The sequence below is a fragment of the Chinchilla lanigera genome, unplaced genomic scaffold, assembly GCF_000276665.1.
Source record: "Chinchilla lanigera isolate Chin_1 unplaced genomic scaffold, ChiLan1.0 scaffold00021, whole genome shotgun sequence".
Classification (NCBI taxonomy): domain Eukaryota; kingdom Metazoa; phylum Chordata; class Mammalia; order Rodentia; family Chinchillidae; genus Chinchilla; species Chinchilla lanigera.
In genome coordinates, this window is record NW_004955422.1 from 13,252,774 (window position 1) to 13,274,544 (window position 21,771).

Here is a 21,771-nt window from a genome sequence, read left to right on the forward strand (position 1 = left end):
TTTTTTTGGACACAGGGTCTCACTATGTAGTTCAGGCTACCTCAGACTTGCAATGATCCTCTTGCCTCAGCCTCCTGAGTCATGGAATTACAGGTATGCACCACCACACCCAGCTTGGATCATATTCTAACTACATACAGAAAGAATGAAAATGTGTACTCTGTTGTGATCCAGAAGTCCTACTTTTAGAAATTTGTTTGTTTGTTTGTTTTCCTGGTACCGGGGATCGAACTCACGACCTTGTGCTTGCTGGGCAGGTGCTGTGCCGCTGAGCTAAATCCCCAGCCCCTTCTAGAAATTTTGTACAAGGTATTCATTACAGCTATTTCTAAGTGTAAGTAACTAAAATGTCCACCAACAAGAGACAATCAAATCACTAGGCTATAACCTAAAAACAAGCAGTTATCAAGTATATATACAATGGGTGGTCAAAATATACAGTGAATGATTAAATTTTTAAAAATGTATTACAATAAATGACACATTGCCATTAACTCCCTTCAAAATATTCCTCCTCACTTTAAACACACTGAACCCATCTTTCTTGACACTTCATCTTTATTAGGTAAGATAAAAAATACTGTGAATGCTGTTGCCAAATGCCATCCAATATAAAGGGATGCTTATACAAGTATTATATTATATCTTCATGTACTCTTATTCACCAGTCATAGCACCGTAAGACTTGGCTTCTCTTCAAAATCAAAATGACTATTAAAGGTAACCATTTTGAACTGATTCAGGATGTCAAGGGATCCACAACAACACAACTAAAGACCCTCATGAAAGGACTTTCAGAACTTTCAGAAAGCAGTAAGAAGAGGATATATGCACTGAAAGCAAGGGAAAGTATTTTGAGAGGGATTAATGGCAATGTATCTCTTACTGTAATAAATTTTTAAAATTTAAACATTCATTGTGTTTTTGAATCACACCTTTTGTATGTTTTAACAAAAAGATAACCAAGAAAAATAAATACCAAAGTGCTAACTTCTCTCTAAAAAAGTGAGAATAGAATTAGGAACTATCATTTTCCCCTTTATACACACTTTTTATTGTTTGAATGTTCCATAGTATCTATTAAGAATTTTGTTTATCCCCAAGGCTTTAAGTTCACTGATAATTTTTTCTTTCATTTTGGCAAAATGGGGGAACAAGAGTCTCTATTCTCTTGAAAAACAATCTCTTACTTTTTCTATTAAATATCAAAACAGTATTGCTAGTACAAAGATAAAAATTCTAGTGGCACTTAGAGTAACACTCAAAGTTAAAAATACTACAGTGACAGGTACTAGAACACTTTTGAGATCATCTAGTTAAAATCCCTTGCTCTAGCAATGAGGAAACTATGGTCCACAGAGGTAACATGACTTGCTAAAGGTTACAGGGCTAACTCAGTGGTATTCATGAATTTCTTCTCAACTTACTCTACACTTCTTTACCAAGTATATCCTGTTGTGTGTGTTTGAGGGAAAAGGATTAAAATATTAAACACAGACAGTAGTGCTCAGCAGCACAAGGTTCTGAGTTCTATTCCTGGTACCAAAAAAAAGAAAAAAAAAGAAAGAAACAACTCCAGGTACACTTAAAGGTAGATGGTAGTAAAGAACTGAAACTTGGGGCAACCCACTTTCCGGACCTCCCTCTGTCCCTCTCAGACAGAAGCTTTCTTTCTCTCAATAAACTCTTCCTACTCTTTAAAAAAACCTGAAACTTGACTAAATGTAAAGTTACAAATAAATAACTGATTTGGTTATAAAGGTTAAAGTAAAGTTAGAGCATGCTTTCAGTTATATATGTTGTACTGGGTAAGGAACCCATTGTTATTACAATGGCAACCGACACTGTCACAGTTATGCCTGGAATAAGGAAGACGACAGTTACAAAGGATAGACCACTTGGGCCTTAAAAGTAGTGGGTAATGAGTTTCTATTACTTGAAAATTTCCTATCCTATAGAGCAAAAAGTAAATTTTTCTCATTTGACTGATTTCTGTGTGACGGATGAGTGGAGAAGGGAGTCACAAAGGCTAGCAAATTAACCACAGCATGCCAACAGAAGACACGGTAAAAGACACCCAACACTCACGTCACATTCGCAGACATTCCAACTAAAGATGCCCCTTACCCTAGCCAGGCGTGGCAATGCATGCCTGTAATCCCAGCACTTGGGAGACTGAGGCAAGAGGATCACAGCAAGTTCAAGGCCAGCCTAGGCTCCATAATGAGTTTAAGGCCAGACGGGACTACATAGTGAGATCCGGACTCAAAAAAACAAAAAAAGATGCTCCTTATCCTGACACACTAACCCAATACCTTCTTCCACCTAACGGTATATTTATGTGTGGATGTTCGTGTATTGTTTCCCATAGACGGTATATTAGTTAGGTCAGTTTAATGTGCACAAAAACACACCAATACTTTCTATGTGGTCTTATGACAATACAATTTGTGGTGCTCTGGAAAACAAAGATCAGAAAACTTCTACTTGATTCACCCAAAAGCCCAAGGCCCTTCTGAAGGCAGTTCAGTTATGGGCCCAGATACAAATTATAAAAGCAAACGTTAAAAAAAAATTTTTTTTTTTTCGAGACAGGACTCCCTGTATAGTTGAGGTTGGCCTTGAGCTTGCTATGTAGTCTAGGATGGCCTCAAACTCACGGTGATCCTCCTGCCTCAGCCTCCTAAGTGCTAGGATTACAGGTGGGCACTATCACACCGTCAATTTTTTAAAAATTTGAAACCTAAAAAAGGTGAAACCAAGCCTACAGAGTTAAGAACACTTTATAGAAAGTGTTGGCTCAGAAATGAGTTTAAAAGCCTTCCTGCCTTCTTTAAAAATTAAAAATATTAACAAATTGTCCTCTCACTCTAAGAGTAGGGAAATCTATTGGGGAAAAGGAATGGGAAATAGGAATAACTCCTAACGGACAGGAGGGGGTCCCAAATGGGTTGCCCCCTTTCTTATACTCTAAAACAAATTTGGGGACAGTGTACCAGGAATTTAACTCAGGACCTCATGCTTGCCAGGCAGGTACTATGCCACTGAGCTAAATCCTTGGCCCTTAAAAAATCCTTAATATTATGTTTCAGCACTAATGTACTGATAAAGTCAAACTAATAAATATATGAAATATAGACTTATTTCCAGAAGCAAAAAATGAAGCTAGGCTTTTTAAAAAAGATTTTTCTACTTTATACCAGACCATGAATTATCTTTTTTTGTTTTTTTTTTTTTTCTGGTACCAGGAATCGAACTCACGACCTTGTGCTTGCCAGGCAAGCGCTGTGCTGCTGAGCTAAGTCCCCAGCCCCAGTTATCTCTTTAGAAGCAGAAAATAAGTGTTTGCTACACATGCTGAGAAGCTCTATTAATGGAATTTACATCACAGTGATAAAATATTATTTCTTATAATGATTACTTTAAAGCTCTTCTCACTAGGGATATAGCTCAGCAGCCAGATGCCTGCCTGGCAAGCACAAGAAAGTCCTGAGTTTGATTCCCAGTACAAAACAAAACAAAACAAAACAAGACAAAACAAAACACTTCTCAAATATGGTATGACATATCTTCCTTAAAACAACCCCAATCCTATAATCCCACACAAAATAAAATTTGGGTATACAAATAATTTTCCACCCCAGGTACTGAGGATTGAATCCAGGGGTGTTCTACTACTGAGCTAGATTCCTTGCCCTTTTTATTTGAGACAGGTCTTGCTAATCTGTCTAGGCTAGCCTTGAATTTATAATCCTCTGGTTTTAGCCTTCCAAATACCTGGGATTACAGGTATGCTCAACTACACCCAGGTTTATGAATAATTTGAAGAGAAATCACTGAAAAGTGAAATTTTAAAAAATGAAACACAGGAAAGTACATACATATATATTATTATTAAAAATGGGTACAATACAATAATATCAACTTATAATGGCTTTCATTAAGTAGTGATTTAACCTCTTCAATTAAGGATAATTCTATATACACTAATGATTAAATCATTCCCAAATTTAATTTTTACTATACCACCTACCCAGCCTGAAGTCATTAAACAAAATTTAATCTTCATTTCTTTCAAACAGACAAGTACCTAAACTGGTAAAGTCAAAAACAAACTTTACATCAGGGTTTGTCTTAAAAAAGTATCAGCCCTTCAACGTGTACTTTCTAGTTTTCATCAGAGCACTACAACTGAATTTCCACAGTAACATATTCTTAAATTTTTATCCACTTTAAAAGTAAGAGACAGGCATGGTGGTGCATGCCTGTAATCCTAGCACTTGGGAAGCTGAGGCAGGAGGATCACCTCCAGTTTGGGGCCAGCATAGGGCTACATAGTGAACTGAAGGCCAGCCTGAACTATGTACGAAAAAACAAAAACTAAAAATCAAACAAACCAAAAAACAAAACATAAAATCAAACAAGCAAAAAAAGTGTGTAAGAGATGCTACTTTTTAAAGATCATGAGAAAATCAATCATTACTATCATTCTCAGCCACATCATGACATGGACATTAAAGGTACATTTTTAATCAGTATTTTTAAAAAACTTAAAAATTCCAAAAACAATCACCTGTCTGCCAGGAGGGAGCCCTGAATTGTGGCAGAAGAGTAGTTCCTGAAGAAGCAGCCTCAGCAGTTCGAGACTCAATAGTGGACAGAAAATTCATCACGGAAGACTCTTTACTGATGGTGCTGGCACTGTTCACACTCGTCTCAAATAATCCTGAAAGCCCTACAGGGGAAGATAAACCCCAAAATAAAAATATGTATTTACGTAAGTTCGATTCCTACTCTAGCCTAAAAAAGAATTTCTGAAAACTGAGTCCAAAAAATTCTATTACACTACATAGTTTTGGCCGGGTGTGGTGGGGCACACCTGTAATCCCAGCACTCGAGAGGCTGAGGTAGGAGAATCACTGTGAGTTTGAGACCAGCCTGGGCTATAAACTGAGCTCAAGGCCAACCTGAACTGCACAGGAAGACCCTGGCTCAAAAAGACAAAAACAAAACACAAAAAAACACTACATAGTTTTATCTTTTTTTTTTTTTAGGGTTTTTTTGAACCAGGAATTGAACTTAGGACCTTGCACTTGCTAGGCAGGCACCGTGCCACTGAGCTATACACCTCCAGCCCCAGTTTTATTTTAAAATAGCAAGCGAATATTAATTTAACCAAGAATCATAACTTAAAATCTCCAAAGATACACAAGATTTCTCAATTATACAGATATACTCTATCAGTAAAAAAAACCAAAGTTTTTCATCTCATTTTAACATTTCCCATGGCATACGCACACCTTACACATTACATGTATAACCCAAAACACTTTTTTTCTTCTTCTTCACTCACTGTACCCCGGCTGGGAGCACACTTCACAAGAGAACTGTACCGGCTGGCTGAGGTGTGGGGGCATATGCAGGAAGCTGATGAGAAGCTGCAAACGTCTGTCTCTGGAGATCTGGTTCAGAATGGGAGGGATGTCCTTCTTCATAGCTTAAACTGGAGGATAGTAAAAAATCAGTACTGGAAAGCACACAGCCTGAACTATACCATTAAACATTTCCAAGGACAACTACTGAGAGCAGATTTTGCCTCTGCTGAGGACCATGTGGAATTGGCAAAAACCAAACAGATTACAGTAGTGGAAGGCTTTAACCAAATTCTTGATCTATGAATAAGTCTCACAAGTCCATAGTCCCACACAAGTCCACTGTCACAATGGGGAAAATGTACTGAAGATATACAAAAAGGAAAAATGACCCATAGTATTTACTTTTATTCGACTTTCCCTCAGAGACCTTTCACTAGGAGAAGTAACAGGATACACAGTGCAGAGAGTAATATCCTGGGAAACAGGAGAGCTGAGTTCACTGCCTACCCCTACTACTGCCTTACAGTGTGATTTATATAAGCAACTCATTATTGTTGGACTAACTTATTCATCTGTATGAAAAAGGGACCAAAGAAAATAAATTCGAAAGCCTCCTTAGTTCTGACATTCTATGGAATATCAGATAATTCAAATAAATTTATACTACTTCCTAAAAACTCAAACATTCCAAAAATAATTCACAAGATAATTTTCCCTTTTAATTTTTAAAAATCAAAATAGTACAATGAATACTCACATACTGTACCTATCAGTTAAGACTGAACAATGATTAACGTTTTAGTATGTTTATCTTTCTTTACTTGTTTTTTTTTTGTTTGTTTTTCTTCAAGTACCAGGAATCGAACTCACGACCTTATGCTTGCCAGACAGGCGCTGTGCTGCTAAGCTAAATCCCCAGCCCCCATTTATCTTTCTTTAAACCACTTAAAAATAACTAGTAGACATTGTGGCCCTGCAGCCCTAGTACTTTAGCCAGGAATAAGGCCCTTCTTTTTTTTTAATTTTATGGAAAAAAGTAGAACAATAATATTTCATAACACAATCATAGAAGAATAACAGTAGTTAATACATTGTGTACTGTTATCTTTAAAGTAGTTACTCAGAGTACAAGTTAAGGGAATAAAAACTCTCCAATCGATATCAGCACAAACCTTCCTTTTCAATGAACTAAGACACTAGTAGCATAATTAACTTGCGTTTTTTTTCAAGGCCTTTTTCTTATTATGACCAATCATCACTAAACGTAAAGAAATTTAACATTAACTCAATGATCATACAAAACATAGTGTATCCCTCAATTTTCCCAACTGTTGCCAAATAACTGGGATTTCTGAGCTCTTTCTAACAAGGACCTAACAAATAAAGAATTTCTGAGGTTGGGCCATAGTTCAGTGGCAGACAGTTTGCCGGTTACATGTAAAGCCCTTGGTTCAATCCCTGCCCAACAAGAGCAGCCAGTGGAGAAGTGAGAGTGAGAATTTTATTTGATTTTTGTCTTTAACTTAAGCTCAGTGCCTCCACCCTGCCCATGACCCCAGATCCACTTTATCTTGACTTCATGGCATTAACTTCTTTGAGACATTCAGGCCAACTGAATTGTGGGATATCCCAAATTCTGGATTTTTCTTATATGAGGTGGTAAATAACATTAGTTTGTCTAACCCTGAGATAACAGATGCTAACTCTGACGTATTGCAGCTACTGTTTACCACATCTCACCATGTAGTAATTATTTTTTCCTACTTTAAACTTAGCTACCAACTGTAGAGAATTTACAGTACAAATATTGTATTTTGTCCTCAACAGCCAACAGTTTTGGACGTTACCCACTTATGATCCTTAATTCAATAATTACACTGGAGATATACAGTAGTCAGCATTCTTCTGTAAAATTAAACGCTTATTTTCCTTCTCTTGTGTGTATAACATATTTACGTATTTTAGTATTTTTTCAAATATACATGTCTTGCCCCGTCCAAAAATCAATTAAAAAAACAAAGATCTACATAGTATACCTGAAACTTTGAAAACTGCTAAATGAAAATATACAGGAAATACCTGAAGCTATGGGAACAGGCAAAGACTTCTTGAACAGGACTCCAACAGCACAGGAAATAATATAGTTAAGAACCAAAAATGGGACTATATCAAATTAAAGTTTCTACACAGCAAGGGAAATAGTGTGAAGAGAAAGCCTTCATACAGAGTAAGAAAAAGTCTTTCTCTGTCAGCTACTCAGATTCTGACAGAATTAGTATGTAGAATATATAAAAGACTCAAAGAATTGAATCCCAAAAAAAGTAATCAGAGCCCAATCAATAAATAGGCAAACAAACTGAATAAACACTTCTCAAAAGACATACAAATGGTAAGTATATGAAAAAAAATCCTCAACCTCTTTAAGATACTAGGGAAATGCACATCAAAATTATACTGAGGCCAGGTGTGGTGGCTCATACCTGTAATTCTAGCTATACCACTTGTTATATACCTGAAGCAATTGAAGTCAGCATAGTATAGAGATACCTGCATAGCCATGTTTACTGCAGCATAACTCACTATAGCCAAGATATGGAACCAGCCAAAGTGCCCATCATCAGAAAAAATAAAATGTTGCATGGATATACAATAGAGTATTATTCAGCCATAAAGAACAAAAACATTTATATACAAACCTTTGGTGGATATAAGTTGCTTTTTGTTCTGTTTTGACAGTACTAGGAAGCAAATCTAGGGCCTCACATATGTTAAGCAAGTGCTCTACACTGAGCTATATTCCCATTATAAAGCTTTAATTTATAAATTACATACAGTAAAAGATTAACAATAATAATTAGTAATAAAACAATTAACTGTACTTTGAAATCATTAGTAAATATGGGTTACTTGAACACAACTACTGTGAAAACATAACAGGTGAGCTGGTGGCTACTAAAGGACTAATGAACAGCTAGTAAATGCACTGGACAAAGGGTTGATTCATATCCTGGTCAGGATGGGAAGGAACGCTGTAGATTTCATCATGCAGTTCAGAAAGGTGTGCAATTTAAAATTAAGTAAGTTTACCCACTGGAATTTTCCACTTAATATTTTCATACCAAGGATAAATGCGGGTAAATGAGGACAATGGAAAGCAAAATTGCAGAAAGTAAAACCAGAGATAAAGGAAGATTACTGTATTGTCAGCTTATAATATTTTTTTTTCTTTTATTAAAAATTTTAGGGCTGCAGTGGTAGAACACTTGCTTAGTGTCCACAACGCCCTAATTCGATCCCCAGCATCAAAATAAAAACAAAAAAATCAGTTTCTCACATTCTGAATTACTTGTATGGCCTTTACTAACATATCACCTACAATCTGAAACTCCAGGATCTGAAAAGCTCCAAAATCTGAAAATTTTTGAGTTATTTCAGTACCTATAACTTTCAGATTTTGCATTAAGAATGTTCAACCCCTACTAACATTCCTACTTAGGTCTATGATCCACTAGGAGTTAATTTTTGTATATGGCATAAAGTAAGACTGGAAGAATTATTACTAGTAGTAGTGGTAGGTATTAAACCCAGGGCCTCACACATGCTAAGCAAACACTCTTATCACTGAGCTATATCAATGATACATATTACATTTTGTAGATTTCACTCTTTACCTACTGAATTGCTTTTGCATTTCTTACAAAAATCTACTAATCAGCTGGGCATGGTGGTGCATGGCTGTAATCCCAGCACTCAGGAGGCTGAGGCAGGAGGATTGTCCAGAGTTTGAGACCAGTCTGAGCTACAAAGTGAGCCCAAGACCAGCCTGAACTGCGTATCGAGACCCTACCTCAAAAAGACAAAAAAAATTAAAAAAAATAAAAGATCTACTAATCAGCCAGGTCTAGTGGCACTAGGAGGCTATAGCAGGAAGATCATGACTTCGAGCCTAAATTGGGCAATCTAAATGACTTAGTGGTAAGACTGTTTCAAATAAAAAATTTATGAAGGGCTGGATGTAGCTCAGTGTGAAGGCTTTGGGTTCAATCCCCAGTACAGCAAATAAATTAATTTTAAAAATCAACTAATCATATATTTGAGATTCATCTCTTGACTGTTCTGCTATTAACATGCCTGTTCATTCAACACAGTCTTGTTAACTGTAGCTTTATAAGCCTGGAATTCAGTAATGCAAATCTTTCACCTTTGTTCTTTTTCAAAATTGTTTTAGGCTGGGGAATGTAACTCAGTGATAGGGTGCTTGTCTTCCACATGCAAGGCTGTTCTGGATATCATCGGTATCCTCATATAAATGTTAAGTCAGTTGTCAGATTCTACAAAAAATATTATATAGGACCTATAGTTTAAGGGAAAAAACCATTTTAAATAAGTATTGCATTTTTATTCCATGAATACGGAGTACCCATTTGTATGGGTATTTAACTTCTTTAAGCAATGTTTGTAGGATTTATATATTAATTGGGGGGATGAGATTCACTGGGACTTGAATCCAGGGCTTTCACATTAAACTCCACCTCCAGCCTTTTTTATTTTCGAGATAAAGTTATGCTGAATCATTAAGTTGCCCAAGCTGGGCTCAAACTTGTGATCCTTCTGTCTCAGCCTCCCAGAGTGCTACAATTACTGGCATGCAGTGTCACACCTGGATCTCTGTACTTTCTTGGTGGAAATCATTTGCAACAAAAATTTTAATTTTGATAAAATCCACTTTATTTTTTAATTTTGTCATACTATTTGATGGCATGTCTAAGAATTATTAGTGAACCCAAAGGTATGAAGATGTATGTCTATATTTTTTGTTACGGATTTACTTTTATATTCATGTTTGTAATTCATTTTGAGTTTATTTCTGTATAGAATATGAGTATACGTTCACATTTTTTGTTTTGTTTTTTTTTTTTAGTTGTTTTTTGTTTTTTTTCTGGTACCGCGAACCGAACTCATGACCTTGCGCTTGCCAGGCAGGCGCTGTGCCACTGAGCTAAATCCCCAGCCCAAGTTCACATTTTTAATATTCATTTTAACTGCAATTTGAAATTCTTCAGTATAAACAAATCAAATGTTCTGTTTCATCTACTTTTCAAATTATCGCAGCAGTTATTCTCTGTTATCAAAGCAATTTAACACACTTACATTCCCCTATTCTCTCAGCTGACAGCTTAAAAGCAGAGATGCTCCAGTAGCCAAAAGCATACCTAGTACTCAGAGCCTGGTCTCTAATGTCATTCGTTCTCCAAGAAAGAGGAACCAGAGCTCCTTGCAGAAATGGTTTAGTCTAGTATTGAGGCAGGAAATATGCAAGATCAGCCTGCATTTTTTCATAGTGCCAGAAAATAAAGAACTGTTCAAAACAAGAACACAGAAGAAAAGAAATGCAGCAAGCTGCCTGTATTTACATAAGGGTACATCAAAGAGACTCAGAAGCCAACTAAAAACGTTCAATGACCAAAGTTAGAATATTTTGAATAGCAACATAAAGTATACTGGATTGTAACCAACATGTAAGTTATATATCCATGAGTTGATGCTGATATAGTAAAGGATTAAATAAAATAAATAAATAAATAAAAAAACAGAGAAGACACAAGTCTCCCTTGATGAATTCTAAATGTACATACTCTACCCTTGGACTATACCTAGTGACATTTTTCCAAAGAGTACAATATTGAAGGGGGCAGGATAACTTTACAGTGTACAAACCTGACAAATACAACCCAGTCAGTGATAACAGTCAATATCAAGATGAATCATGTTCACAGTATGTTTTTTGTTTTTGTTTTCTAGTGATACAGGAGGTTCAACACAGGAGGCAAATGTTCTACTACTGAACCATACTTCTAGCTACTTTTTTAGACAATGTCTAAATTATTTCATTTCATTTTATGGCAGTGTCTCACTAAATTGCCCAGGCATCAAGCTCATGATCCTCCCACCTCAGCCTTCCAAGTAGCTGAGATGACAGTGCCTTCATGTATGGCTGTATGTGAATTACATCAACAAAAACTATAGTCATCTAACTTTAGTAGCAATGGTAATTATTTATGAAATGGGTGATACTATCAAACAAGAAGGTGGTTTACAGATAATCTGGCTATCATGTATGTATTCAATCTCCTATGGTTGGTCCATCCCCATATACCATATAGTAATTTCTAAAACTCTGTACAGAGTGGGTGGTAATGTAATTCTGTAGAAAAGTACTGTGAGGCCCATGTTTATCCCCAGCACTACAAATAAACAAAATTTATATAGTATATATCATCTTTCTGGTCTTAAAATAAATTCAGGTTTAACCTTGTAATCACATGACAGTTCATGCTGAAGTTTCACTCCCCGCCCCCCCTCCACTTCCCATGAGCTTCAATTCTCGCTTCAGATCCTTCCTGGGTCCAGGGGACCCACTTCCCTCCTCTTCCTCACATTGCTATGTTCCAGTGTCTGGACACCAAATCTCGGACAGGCTCTTTCTCTGCTGCTCACCATTCCACCATCTTCCCAGAATTCAACAGTTAATGTTTGCTGAAGTTCTTTATTTTAAAAGAAACATTATTTTCTTAATCTTGAGAGGGAAGTAACATGCCTCAAAAAATGAATCTTTGTTTCTAGTTCCTGTGAATCCATCCTAACCCCCAAGATACGTGGGTGGGGGAGAGGAAGAGAAAGGAATCTGCCACGCTCTTACATATTCAACATTACCTAAAACTGAGGTAAAAAGAAATGAGACAAGAGATCTGTCTCAATCCTTATATTCCCAGCAGAACATTAAATTTTGATCTTTCATCCCCTTTCCTCATACTCATGAATGGGGCATGGACTTCAGGATAAGGGGGGAATGGGATTTTGCAGGGAAAAGTATTATCTTCCTTCAACCACTATCATTTAAATTTTTAAAAAAATTAACCTTTTCCTCAATATCAAAACATGCCCCCCAAATTATTCAGTTACCACTCTACCTTAAATATAAACATCATTTCCCTAAAACTTTCATTTTCTTTAACAGAGCAAATTAAGTTTTAAGGCAGATGAGAAAACTAGAACAAAAATCTCATCTAAAGTGGTAATTCATGGGCCAGAAATATAGCTCAGCAGTATAAGCGCCTACCTGGCAAGCACAAGGTTCTGAGTTCAATTCCTAGTACCCCCAAAAAATAAAGTGGTAATTCATGTAGTAAAAATAGAATATAAAGGAAAAAGTTTGAATCTTAAGAATATGCTATCTTATGGTTTACATCCAGCTATTAATAACGTATAAGGCTCCTCCTTGGGTAACCTTCCCTTACATCTATAATACTTAAGAAATAAGACACATTCCAGATTGAATGAATGACTTTTGCTGTAAGTAGTTGTATTATTCTCTTTGTATTAAAGATTTTAACCACTAGAAGTAAAATATAATAAAAACAGAATTACTTTCGAGCTTTGAAAATATTATTGTAGTCATAAACATATCCAACTTCTCATAGTTGTGAAACTATGCTATGATTCTGCAAATAAATTCTACATGACTTTGAACAAAACATGAAATTTTGCACAGTACTAGTTTCCCTTATTTATATGGCCCAATGTTCTTTGAAGTTCCAATATTCTGAATGATTAAATAAACATTTTTACTTCATCTATTATACAATATTCCTTAGTTTAAATTTGTAGAGAAATAAACAGTTCAGTCACTCTACTTTGTGTTTGAAAATAACTGCATTTACAACTCTAATATCAGGCTAATTACTTTATAAAACTTTTATTTTAGCTAACTACAGTTTAAGAATTAAAAACAAAAACCTGCAGCCTATGAATAATCCGTCCTTATTAAGGAAATATTTATCAAGAATTTGAAAAATAAACTCAAGAATCTTGAAACACATATTTAACAGCTGTTAAAGGCACAGGCGCAGCTGGATGTGGTTGTGCACACATATATTCCCAGTGCTCGGGAGGCTGCCGCAGGAGAAAGGCCACCCTGGGCTACATAGTGAGTTTAAAGCTAGCCTGAACTACACAGTGAGACCCTGTTGCCAAAAAAAAAAAAAAAAAAAAGGCACAGGCTTTGCAAATAGGCAGGATGATTCAAATCAAGTTCTGTACAAATCCTGTGACTTGAGGCTAACTACATCCTCACAAATGTAAAATATAGATAGCCAGGTGTGGTGGTATATACTTCTAATGCCAGTACTCTGGAAGGCTGAGGCAGGAGGAGTCGAAGTTCAAGCCCAGAGTAGGTAACATAACAAATTAGCAAGACCTCATCTCAAAAAATAAAGAAGGTCCAGGGATGAAGCTTAGTCCAAAAGCCCTGAGTTCAATCCACAGTACTGGACTGAGGGGGTAACAATAATAGCTGCCTTCATCAGAATATTGTGAAAGTAAATGATAAAGTCGGGCGTGGTGGCGCATGCCTGTAATCCCAGCACTCGGAAAGCTGAGGCAGGAGGATCACTGCGAGTTTGAGACCAACCTGAGCTACAAAGTGAGCTCAAGGCCAGCCTGAACTGCATAGTGAGACCCTGTCTCAAAAAAAAAAAAAAAGAAAGTAAATGATAAAGCAAATACATAGCAGTTAGCACAGCACTGCATTTGACACATAGTCAATGTTCAGTCAATGTTATTATTGTACCTAAAAGTGAGGTCAACATTTATACAACTGACATTTAAAGTGTTATCCTAGAGACTAGAAGATACAGAAATAAAAAGACATAATAGACAAACGTAACAGTATAGGAAGGCTTCCTCCAGGAAGTGACAGGTGAGCACTGAAAGGAAGAGACAAAATTATCCAAGCAAAAAAAAGGGTATTCCAAGAAGATAAAACAGTATAGACAAAATTCCATTTTTTGTTCAAAGTCATGCAGAATTTATTTGCAGAATCATAGCATAGTTTCACAACTATGAGAAGTTGGATATGTTTATGACTACAATAATATTTTCAAAGCTTAAAAGTAATTGTTTTTATTATATTTTACTTCTAGTGGTTAAAATCTTTAATACAAAGAGAAGAATACAACTACTTACAGCAAAAGTCATTCATTCAATCTGGAACGTGTCTTATTTCTTAAGTATTATAGATGTAAGGGAAGGTTACCCAAGGAGGAGCCTTACACGATATCAGTATCTGGAAATATACATCAAGATGGCACATTAGTAGACCTGTAAGTAATTCTATGTGGTTCTTTGGAAGATGGAATATGATGCATACAGGAGCCAAACTCTAAAAAAGTACCTTACATACAAAAAAGAACTTATGTTTTGTCTTCAAGGGAATCAAAAGCCTCTAAAGAATTTTAATGAGTTAAATTATTAAATTTGTATTTTAATAAAGAATGGTTCTCAACCAGGAGTGTTCACTGGCATCCTGGCAGATCTTTTATGTCCAGATGTCACTTCCCAGAAGGCACTTATTAATAACCTGGGATGGGATTCTGCAAACTGACTTTGAGAAATTTCAAGAGAGGGCAGGGAGTGTGGTTTAATGGTGCCGGGCTCATGTTTGGCATGGGGAGGGCAGTTGGTTGTTGTGGCCCTCTCACTCTCTTAGATAATCTCTTACTCTTTTAGATAATCTGATAAACAATGTGGAGGGCAGAGCAAGCCTCAAAGCAGGAAGCCAACATCTTACTGCAGAAATCCAGATGGAAAACTATGGACAAGACAGTGGCAATAGTTAGCTATTTGATATCTGTAAAAAATACAACTCAGGATAATTCAGTGGTAGAGTTAACACCTAACAAGTTTGCGGCCCTAGGCCCCACATCCAGCACTACACCAGAAAAGCACGCGCACACACGCACACAAACACACACGAGACGGTGTGGCCAATGATGAATTCCTCGAAAAGGCAATAAAATCATGAATCATAATGATCACTTACAAGGCTGAAAATAGTTAGAAAAGTTTAATTTTAAATGCACTGAGTTAGAAGTGTCCTTAAGAAATCCGACAAGAAATACTCAAAAGAGGGCCAGGCAACATTGCTTCTTAGAATTCAAAAGAGAAATCTGAACTGGAAATTAAAAATTGGAAATTATTACCAATTGGGTGATTTCTGAAGTCATAAAAATAGGCAGAAGTGCTTAAAAGCATGTTACATGAGAAGCAGGAACACAAGTTATAGGGACACTATATATACAACAAATGATAATAATTTTCCACTCTCAAGGATGTTATGTGGAGTTCAGAATTTTGCAACTAAAGTCCCACTTTTCCCTATTCCCACTTAAAATATCATAGGCATATATAAGCAAAAGTATTATAAAGATCAACTCTATTATAAACACTATGTATCTAGTCTACAAAATAGATTAAAACAAGCGACAGTGCAAAACAAATTCACTTCTTTATTCAACAGATACTAGGTGTTACGGCTATGTCGAGACGTCCCCCTGAAGCCCTATGCACTCATGTGAGGGATGGTTCAGGGGCTGCTGGATCTAGAGTGTGTGATGGGATTAGGGGTGTGTGAGTACCGAATCAGCCCACTGACTGGTTTGGCAATGCGACCAGTAGCCTACACTGAACACAAAAGGGGCAGAAAGAAGGTGCTAAAGTCACTTAGATGTGCTTGATTGCTTACTTATGCTGTATTTTGGGTTGTTTTGTTTTTTTTCTGGTACCAGGAATTGAACTCACGACCTGGCACTTGCCAGGCAGGTGCTGTTCTGCTGTATTTTGTCTGCCATGAACTTTTCTGCAGTGACCCTCTACCATGCCACCCCGGCTTGAAGCCAGCTGACTATGGATTGAAACCTGTATGAAATGTAAGCCAAATAAATCTTTCCCCCTTTATTAACTTTGGGTGTTGGGTATTTTGTCTCATCAATGAGAAAAGTAACCAATACACCAGGCAACGAGCTATGCCAGTAAACAAGACCAAAAGGATGTATACCTTCAAAGAGCTTTCAGTTTACTCCTAAAGCGAGGAGGAAAATAAATGGAAACAAACTAGCAAAGTAATTACAAACTCTATCAAATTAATTAAAGAAGAAAAAGCAAAGTACAAAGGTAGTGCATGTGTGACAGCCTCTGCCCAGTGAGGGATATTGAGCAAGCCCTGTCCCAAATTAGAGAAGAAAAGCAGAAACAGTTACCCAAAGGCCTGAGGTGGAAAGGGGTTTAGAAAATAAAGAAGCTGAAGGAAGACCAACAGTTTTGAAGCGCACCAAGGGAAGGAGTCACCTGGAGAGACAGCAGACAAGGGTCACACATGGAAAGCCTGTGGGTACAAGGAACAGTCTGGATTTCATTCTAAAATGCAATGGAAAACCAAAGGATTTTTATGCATGGGAGTGACTAAATTTATTTTAAAGATATATATCTGCTACAAAACTTATTTCATTACAACCTAAAACTGAAACAAAGGATTTCTAAAATCAAATACATATACCTTTCAATGTCATTATCACACCACCCATATATACATCACTACACAATAGCCCAAATTTCAAGAAAAATTGTTTTAAAAGTAAATGTTCAAGGGCTAGATATTGTAGTACACGTCTTTAATTCCCAGTACTTTGGGAAGCTAAGGCAGGAGTATCATAAATTCAAGCTCAGCCTGGACAATTTAGTAATTTAGTAAGTCCTTATATTATAAAAAAAATTTTTTTAAAGGGCGAGAATGTAGCTCAGTGCAAAGATCTTGGGCTCAATCTCCAGCATTGCAAACTAACTAAGTGTTAAAACTGGGTACAGTGGTATACACCTATAATCCCAGAATGTTGGGAGGGTGAAGCAGGACGATTCAAGTCCAAGTCTTGCCTAGGCAATCTAATGAAACTGTCTCAAAATAAGGAAAACACACACACACATACATACAGGCACACACATGCACATACATGCCAAAATGGATTGGGGACCTAGTATACTGGTAAAGCGCTTCTGGGTTCAATCCCCAGTACCCCAAAAGACAAAAAAAGGTTAAAGTAGACATGATGGCACATGCCTGTAATCCCAGCACTTGGCAAGTGGGAGGATTACAAATCTGACTGACTCTTTCTAAGAAGGAATGAGGGAAGGAAGGACAGAAGCAGAAAAGAGAGAAGTGAAGGAAGAAGGTGGGAAACAAACTGGGTATGGTGGGCTAGGGCTAGGGGTAAGAATGGACAGTGATTGTACATATGTATGAGACTAGATCGTGGGGACACAGTGGTAATTACTAAAAAATCACTGCACTGTATACTTAAAATGGGAAAAGATCATGGCACGTAAATTAATGTCAACAAAATTGCTAATATAAAAAGGAACAGTTAAAAGGGCCTAGATTTTTTTTCCTCCCTCTTGGTTCCTGAGATCAAACCCAGGTCCTTGTGCACAGGAGGCAAGTACTCTATCACTGAGCTACATTCCCAACCCAAAAAGGTCTAGTTTTGTAATTGCATTGAATTCACTGCAACTAGCTTTTGAGGTCTTCAGTTGTTCAACTGTAAGACTGCCTCAAGGGCGGGTCTGGCTCCCACACACTGCATCACTAAGGTTCCCTTGGGATAATCAGTGATTCTGCAGTAGAGGACAAAGCCCTGAGACTTACTTGTCTTCTCCCTCCTTGCATAACACCGTGCTGTCCATGCTGTGTCCCTCCCACAACTATGGCTCCTGTAACTGCTGCCCCTTCCAGAGCCTCAAATCCGCTTCCTACTGCTGCTTCTTTCTCAGTGCTTCAATATCCCTTGTTCATTCTCATAACCTTTGCTCAACTACAAAAATGAGCCCTTCATATAAACAACTTCAGATGAATCACTAGGGGAAATTATGTTTTTTGCAGGGTTCACAATTGCTAATTGGTGTGCAAGAAATACAACAGGTACTCTGTACCAACAAGTTATATTGTTAAATTAAGTATCGTTTATTGACAGAAGTATATTTGACTGTCATAAACATCATTAATGATGCTTACTAAAAATCTTACTTATGACATACCTCAGCTGGTTAACAGAATGCTTCTGTTTTTAATAAAAAAGGTAAAATGCAAACAAAAAGGGTAAAATGCAGATAGTAATATGGAACTCCCTGCCTAGTCGAGTGGTACAGTATACTCAAAAACCAACCTATGAGTTCCGAACAATATTCACCCAAAAACAAACAAAAGGACAGATTTCTGCCATTTGTAACAGATGCAAGAAAAACATGCCAAGGTCAAGCCAGCTAAAAATTTCTTTGTTTTTTCATGGGAAAACAAATAAATGTGATGCTAATGTGGTATATGCTTGGCAACACCCATGAAAACAAGAGCTACCAACACCTGAGCTGGACACAATTGCAAAATTCCATTTCCGCCATCTTCCTTTCCTATTTCTGTCATCAACTACATTATTAATCTTTCCTTTGAACAAAGAAAAAGATTTCTAGTCCAAGTTCTCTATCCCCAATATTTTGTGTTAGTGCTCTTCTTTTAAAAGAAATATGTTGAAGCCAGGTCCAGGCTAACACCTATAATCCCAGCTACTCAGGGGATTATATACAGGCTCACATTGAGGCAGCAGGATCAAAAGTTCAAGGCCAACCTGGGCAACCTGGTGAGAGTCTGTATCAAAATTTAAGAACAACTGGCTACGTAGTTTAGTGCTCCCTGGGTTTAACCCTCAGTACCACCAAAGAATGACAGATAAGGATAGATAGATGACTTTTAAATGATCAATAACTATTTTTTTATTTTAAAGAGAGTAGTATATGAGAAACAAAAAATAGAACAGTAGCAGCATACCAGTATCACGAACATAATGATCAATAACTTTAAATAAGATACAAATGAACAGTTGAACGAATTAAGAATATAATGCATATCCATGAAACAGTAATTAAGCAGATAAAAAGTGATTGTGAAAAATAATCAAACAGAAATCCTACAAATGAAAAGCTCAGTAAGTCTAAACTAAAAATTCAGTAGAAAGCCTCACCAATACAGTGGACCAAGCAGGAGATAGAATTTCAGGGCCTGAAGACAAGTCTGATTAAGGATCACATTCAGACAGTAAAAAAAAAAAAAGGCAAAGTAATTATGAACAATACACCCAAGAATTCCAGAACACAATTAAAAGACCAAATTTAAATGTTTGGCACTGAAGAAGATTCCACTGTATAAACTAAAACAGTGATGGGGCCGGACGTGGTGCACGCCTGTAATCCTAGTACGCAAGAGGCCAAGACAGGAGGATTGCCACGAGTTCAAGGACAGCCTGGACTACATAATGAGTTCAAGGCGAGCCTGAGCTACATAGTGAGACCCTGTGAAAGAAAGAGGGGGCGGAGAGAGAAACTTTTTAGAGAGTTCAATGATACTACAGCCCTCTGCAGCATGCATGCCATAGATTCACCACCACTGGACTAAAGGCATAGATAATCTATTCAATGAAATCAGTAGAAAGTTTCCCAATCTTGGGAAAGATACAGATGTCCAGGTACAGGAAACATTTGGAACCCCAAATAGCCATATACAGAAAAAAATCTCCTCACATATTATAGTTAAAATGCTAAGTTTTGTTTCTTGTTTTCTACACACTACTTGGGATTGAACCCAGAGGCCTGTGAATGCACTCTACCCCAAACCACATTCCCAGGCCCCTAAAATGCCAACAATACGGAACAAGGAAAGAATACTGAAAGCTGTTAACAGAGAAATGCCAAGTCACTCGTAAGGACAGACTCATCAGAATAAGTGAAGATTTCTCAGGAGAAACAACATAGGCCAGGAGGGCAGAGAATGGTGTATTTCAAACCCCTGAAAGAAAACAACTGCCAATCTAGATTACAACATCCAGCAAAGCTATCCTGAATTGAAGGAGAAATAAAAGCCTTCCAAGGTAAGTATATACTAAGTCAGGCATTTTGAGTTTGAGTACACCGCCAGCTACATTGTGAATTTAAGACCAAAATGGTCTACACAGTAAGATTATGTCAAAAGAAAGAAAAAAGCATAAATTAAATGAATTCATGACTACTAAGCAAGAATCACAGAAAATACTTAAAGGACTCCTATATACAAGAGTAGATAACCAAATGAGAAATAGAAAACCGCTAAACATTAGAAAAACAACAAAACGACAAGAATTAGCAAATACCTTTCAAAATTCCTCAACATAAAAGGTCTTAATTTTTTCATTGAAAAACAGAGACTAACACCCGGTACCAGAAAAAAATAAATAAATAAATGAATGAAAAACAGAGACTAATAGACTGAGTCAAAAAACAAGACCTAGCTCTGCTGCCTGCAAGAAACACACCTCACCAGTAAAGATAGACACTGAAGTGAAAGGTTAGAAAACAATATTCCACACAAATGGAATTTAAAAGCAAGCAGAAGAACCTATACTCATTTCTGAGAAAGCATACTTCATAACAAAAATAAGAGGCAAAGGTCACAATATACAAGCACTTAATGTTGATGTGCCCAATTTCATAAAACAAACACTATTTGACATGAGAGTGTCACACCCTGTGGGAAAGTTTGCTGCAGGCAGGGTAAGGGGGAAAAAGCCATTATAGACAAAATTGGCACCCATGGAAGAGCCACGACGAAGCACCACATCCCAGCACCGAGCTCCAGGAAGTCTGAATATAGCAACACCACCTTCAGTTCTAGAAAGGCTACCTGCACCACTGCCCATGGCCATACTATCTCTGCCCCCAGGACCCCCTCAAGGCAATAACAAAATCATTCCCTGGCAACCACCTCCAACACCTAGCAACCATTTCCCTTCTTAAATCAGTGCCCCCCTTTGGACTCATTCCAGCATACCTGAGCCAGCACCTGAGCCTGAGTGGGTGGTCTCTCTGTTCTCCGTGCTTCCCTTACAAGAAGGACAGACAGGCGAAATACAATAAAAGTGGGTAACTTCAATATTCCACTCTCAACAACAGATAGGACAACTAGACAAAAAAAAAAAAAAAAATCAACAAAGAAATATCAGAATTAAACTACACCTTACATCAAATGAACTTAACTGACATCTACAGAATATTCCATGCAACAACTGTGGGATACATTCTTTCTAGCAGTTCATGAGAATTTCAACTGTGGAGAAGGCCATTCTTTGATTAAAATGCATTGAGGACACAATGATTTGTTTATTATTTGTTAGAAGTTTCTTAAGATAAGGCTTCATTATACAGCCCTGATTAGCCTTGAGTTTCTAATCCTCCTGTCTCAGCCTCTTCAGTGCTGGGATTACAGGCATGTCTTGGATTACATGTGGACAAGGGGACTCTTTTAATTTTCCTTGCTAAAACATTTGGTATCTGCCCATTTGTACTAGCTACGCCCTTGTTCTCACTCAATAAAAGGTGACTGAAATTGGTATTCGAGCCTGCAGTCCGAGAGGCTGTATGCCCCCTGATCCCAGACTTTTGCTTCTCTTGTCTTTCTTGTCTCTCTTTACTTTTCTTGTTCATCCAC

General features: G+C 37.2%; 1 protein-coding gene across 1 annotated transcript in view; it reads right to left on the reverse strand.

Moving 5' to 3' along the window:
• Qser1 (glutamine and serine rich 1) overlaps window positions 1–21,771 on the reverse strand; it is a gene marked incomplete at its 5' end in the record, with an annotated part of 80,586 nt that overhangs the window by 45,774 nt on the left and 13,041 nt on the right. The window contains 2 exon segments of the mRNA XM_005384170.2: window positions 4,574–4,735; window positions 5,394–5,503. Of these exon segments, the coding sequence (XP_005384227.1) occupies window positions 4,574–4,735; window positions 5,394–5,503 (272 nt within the window).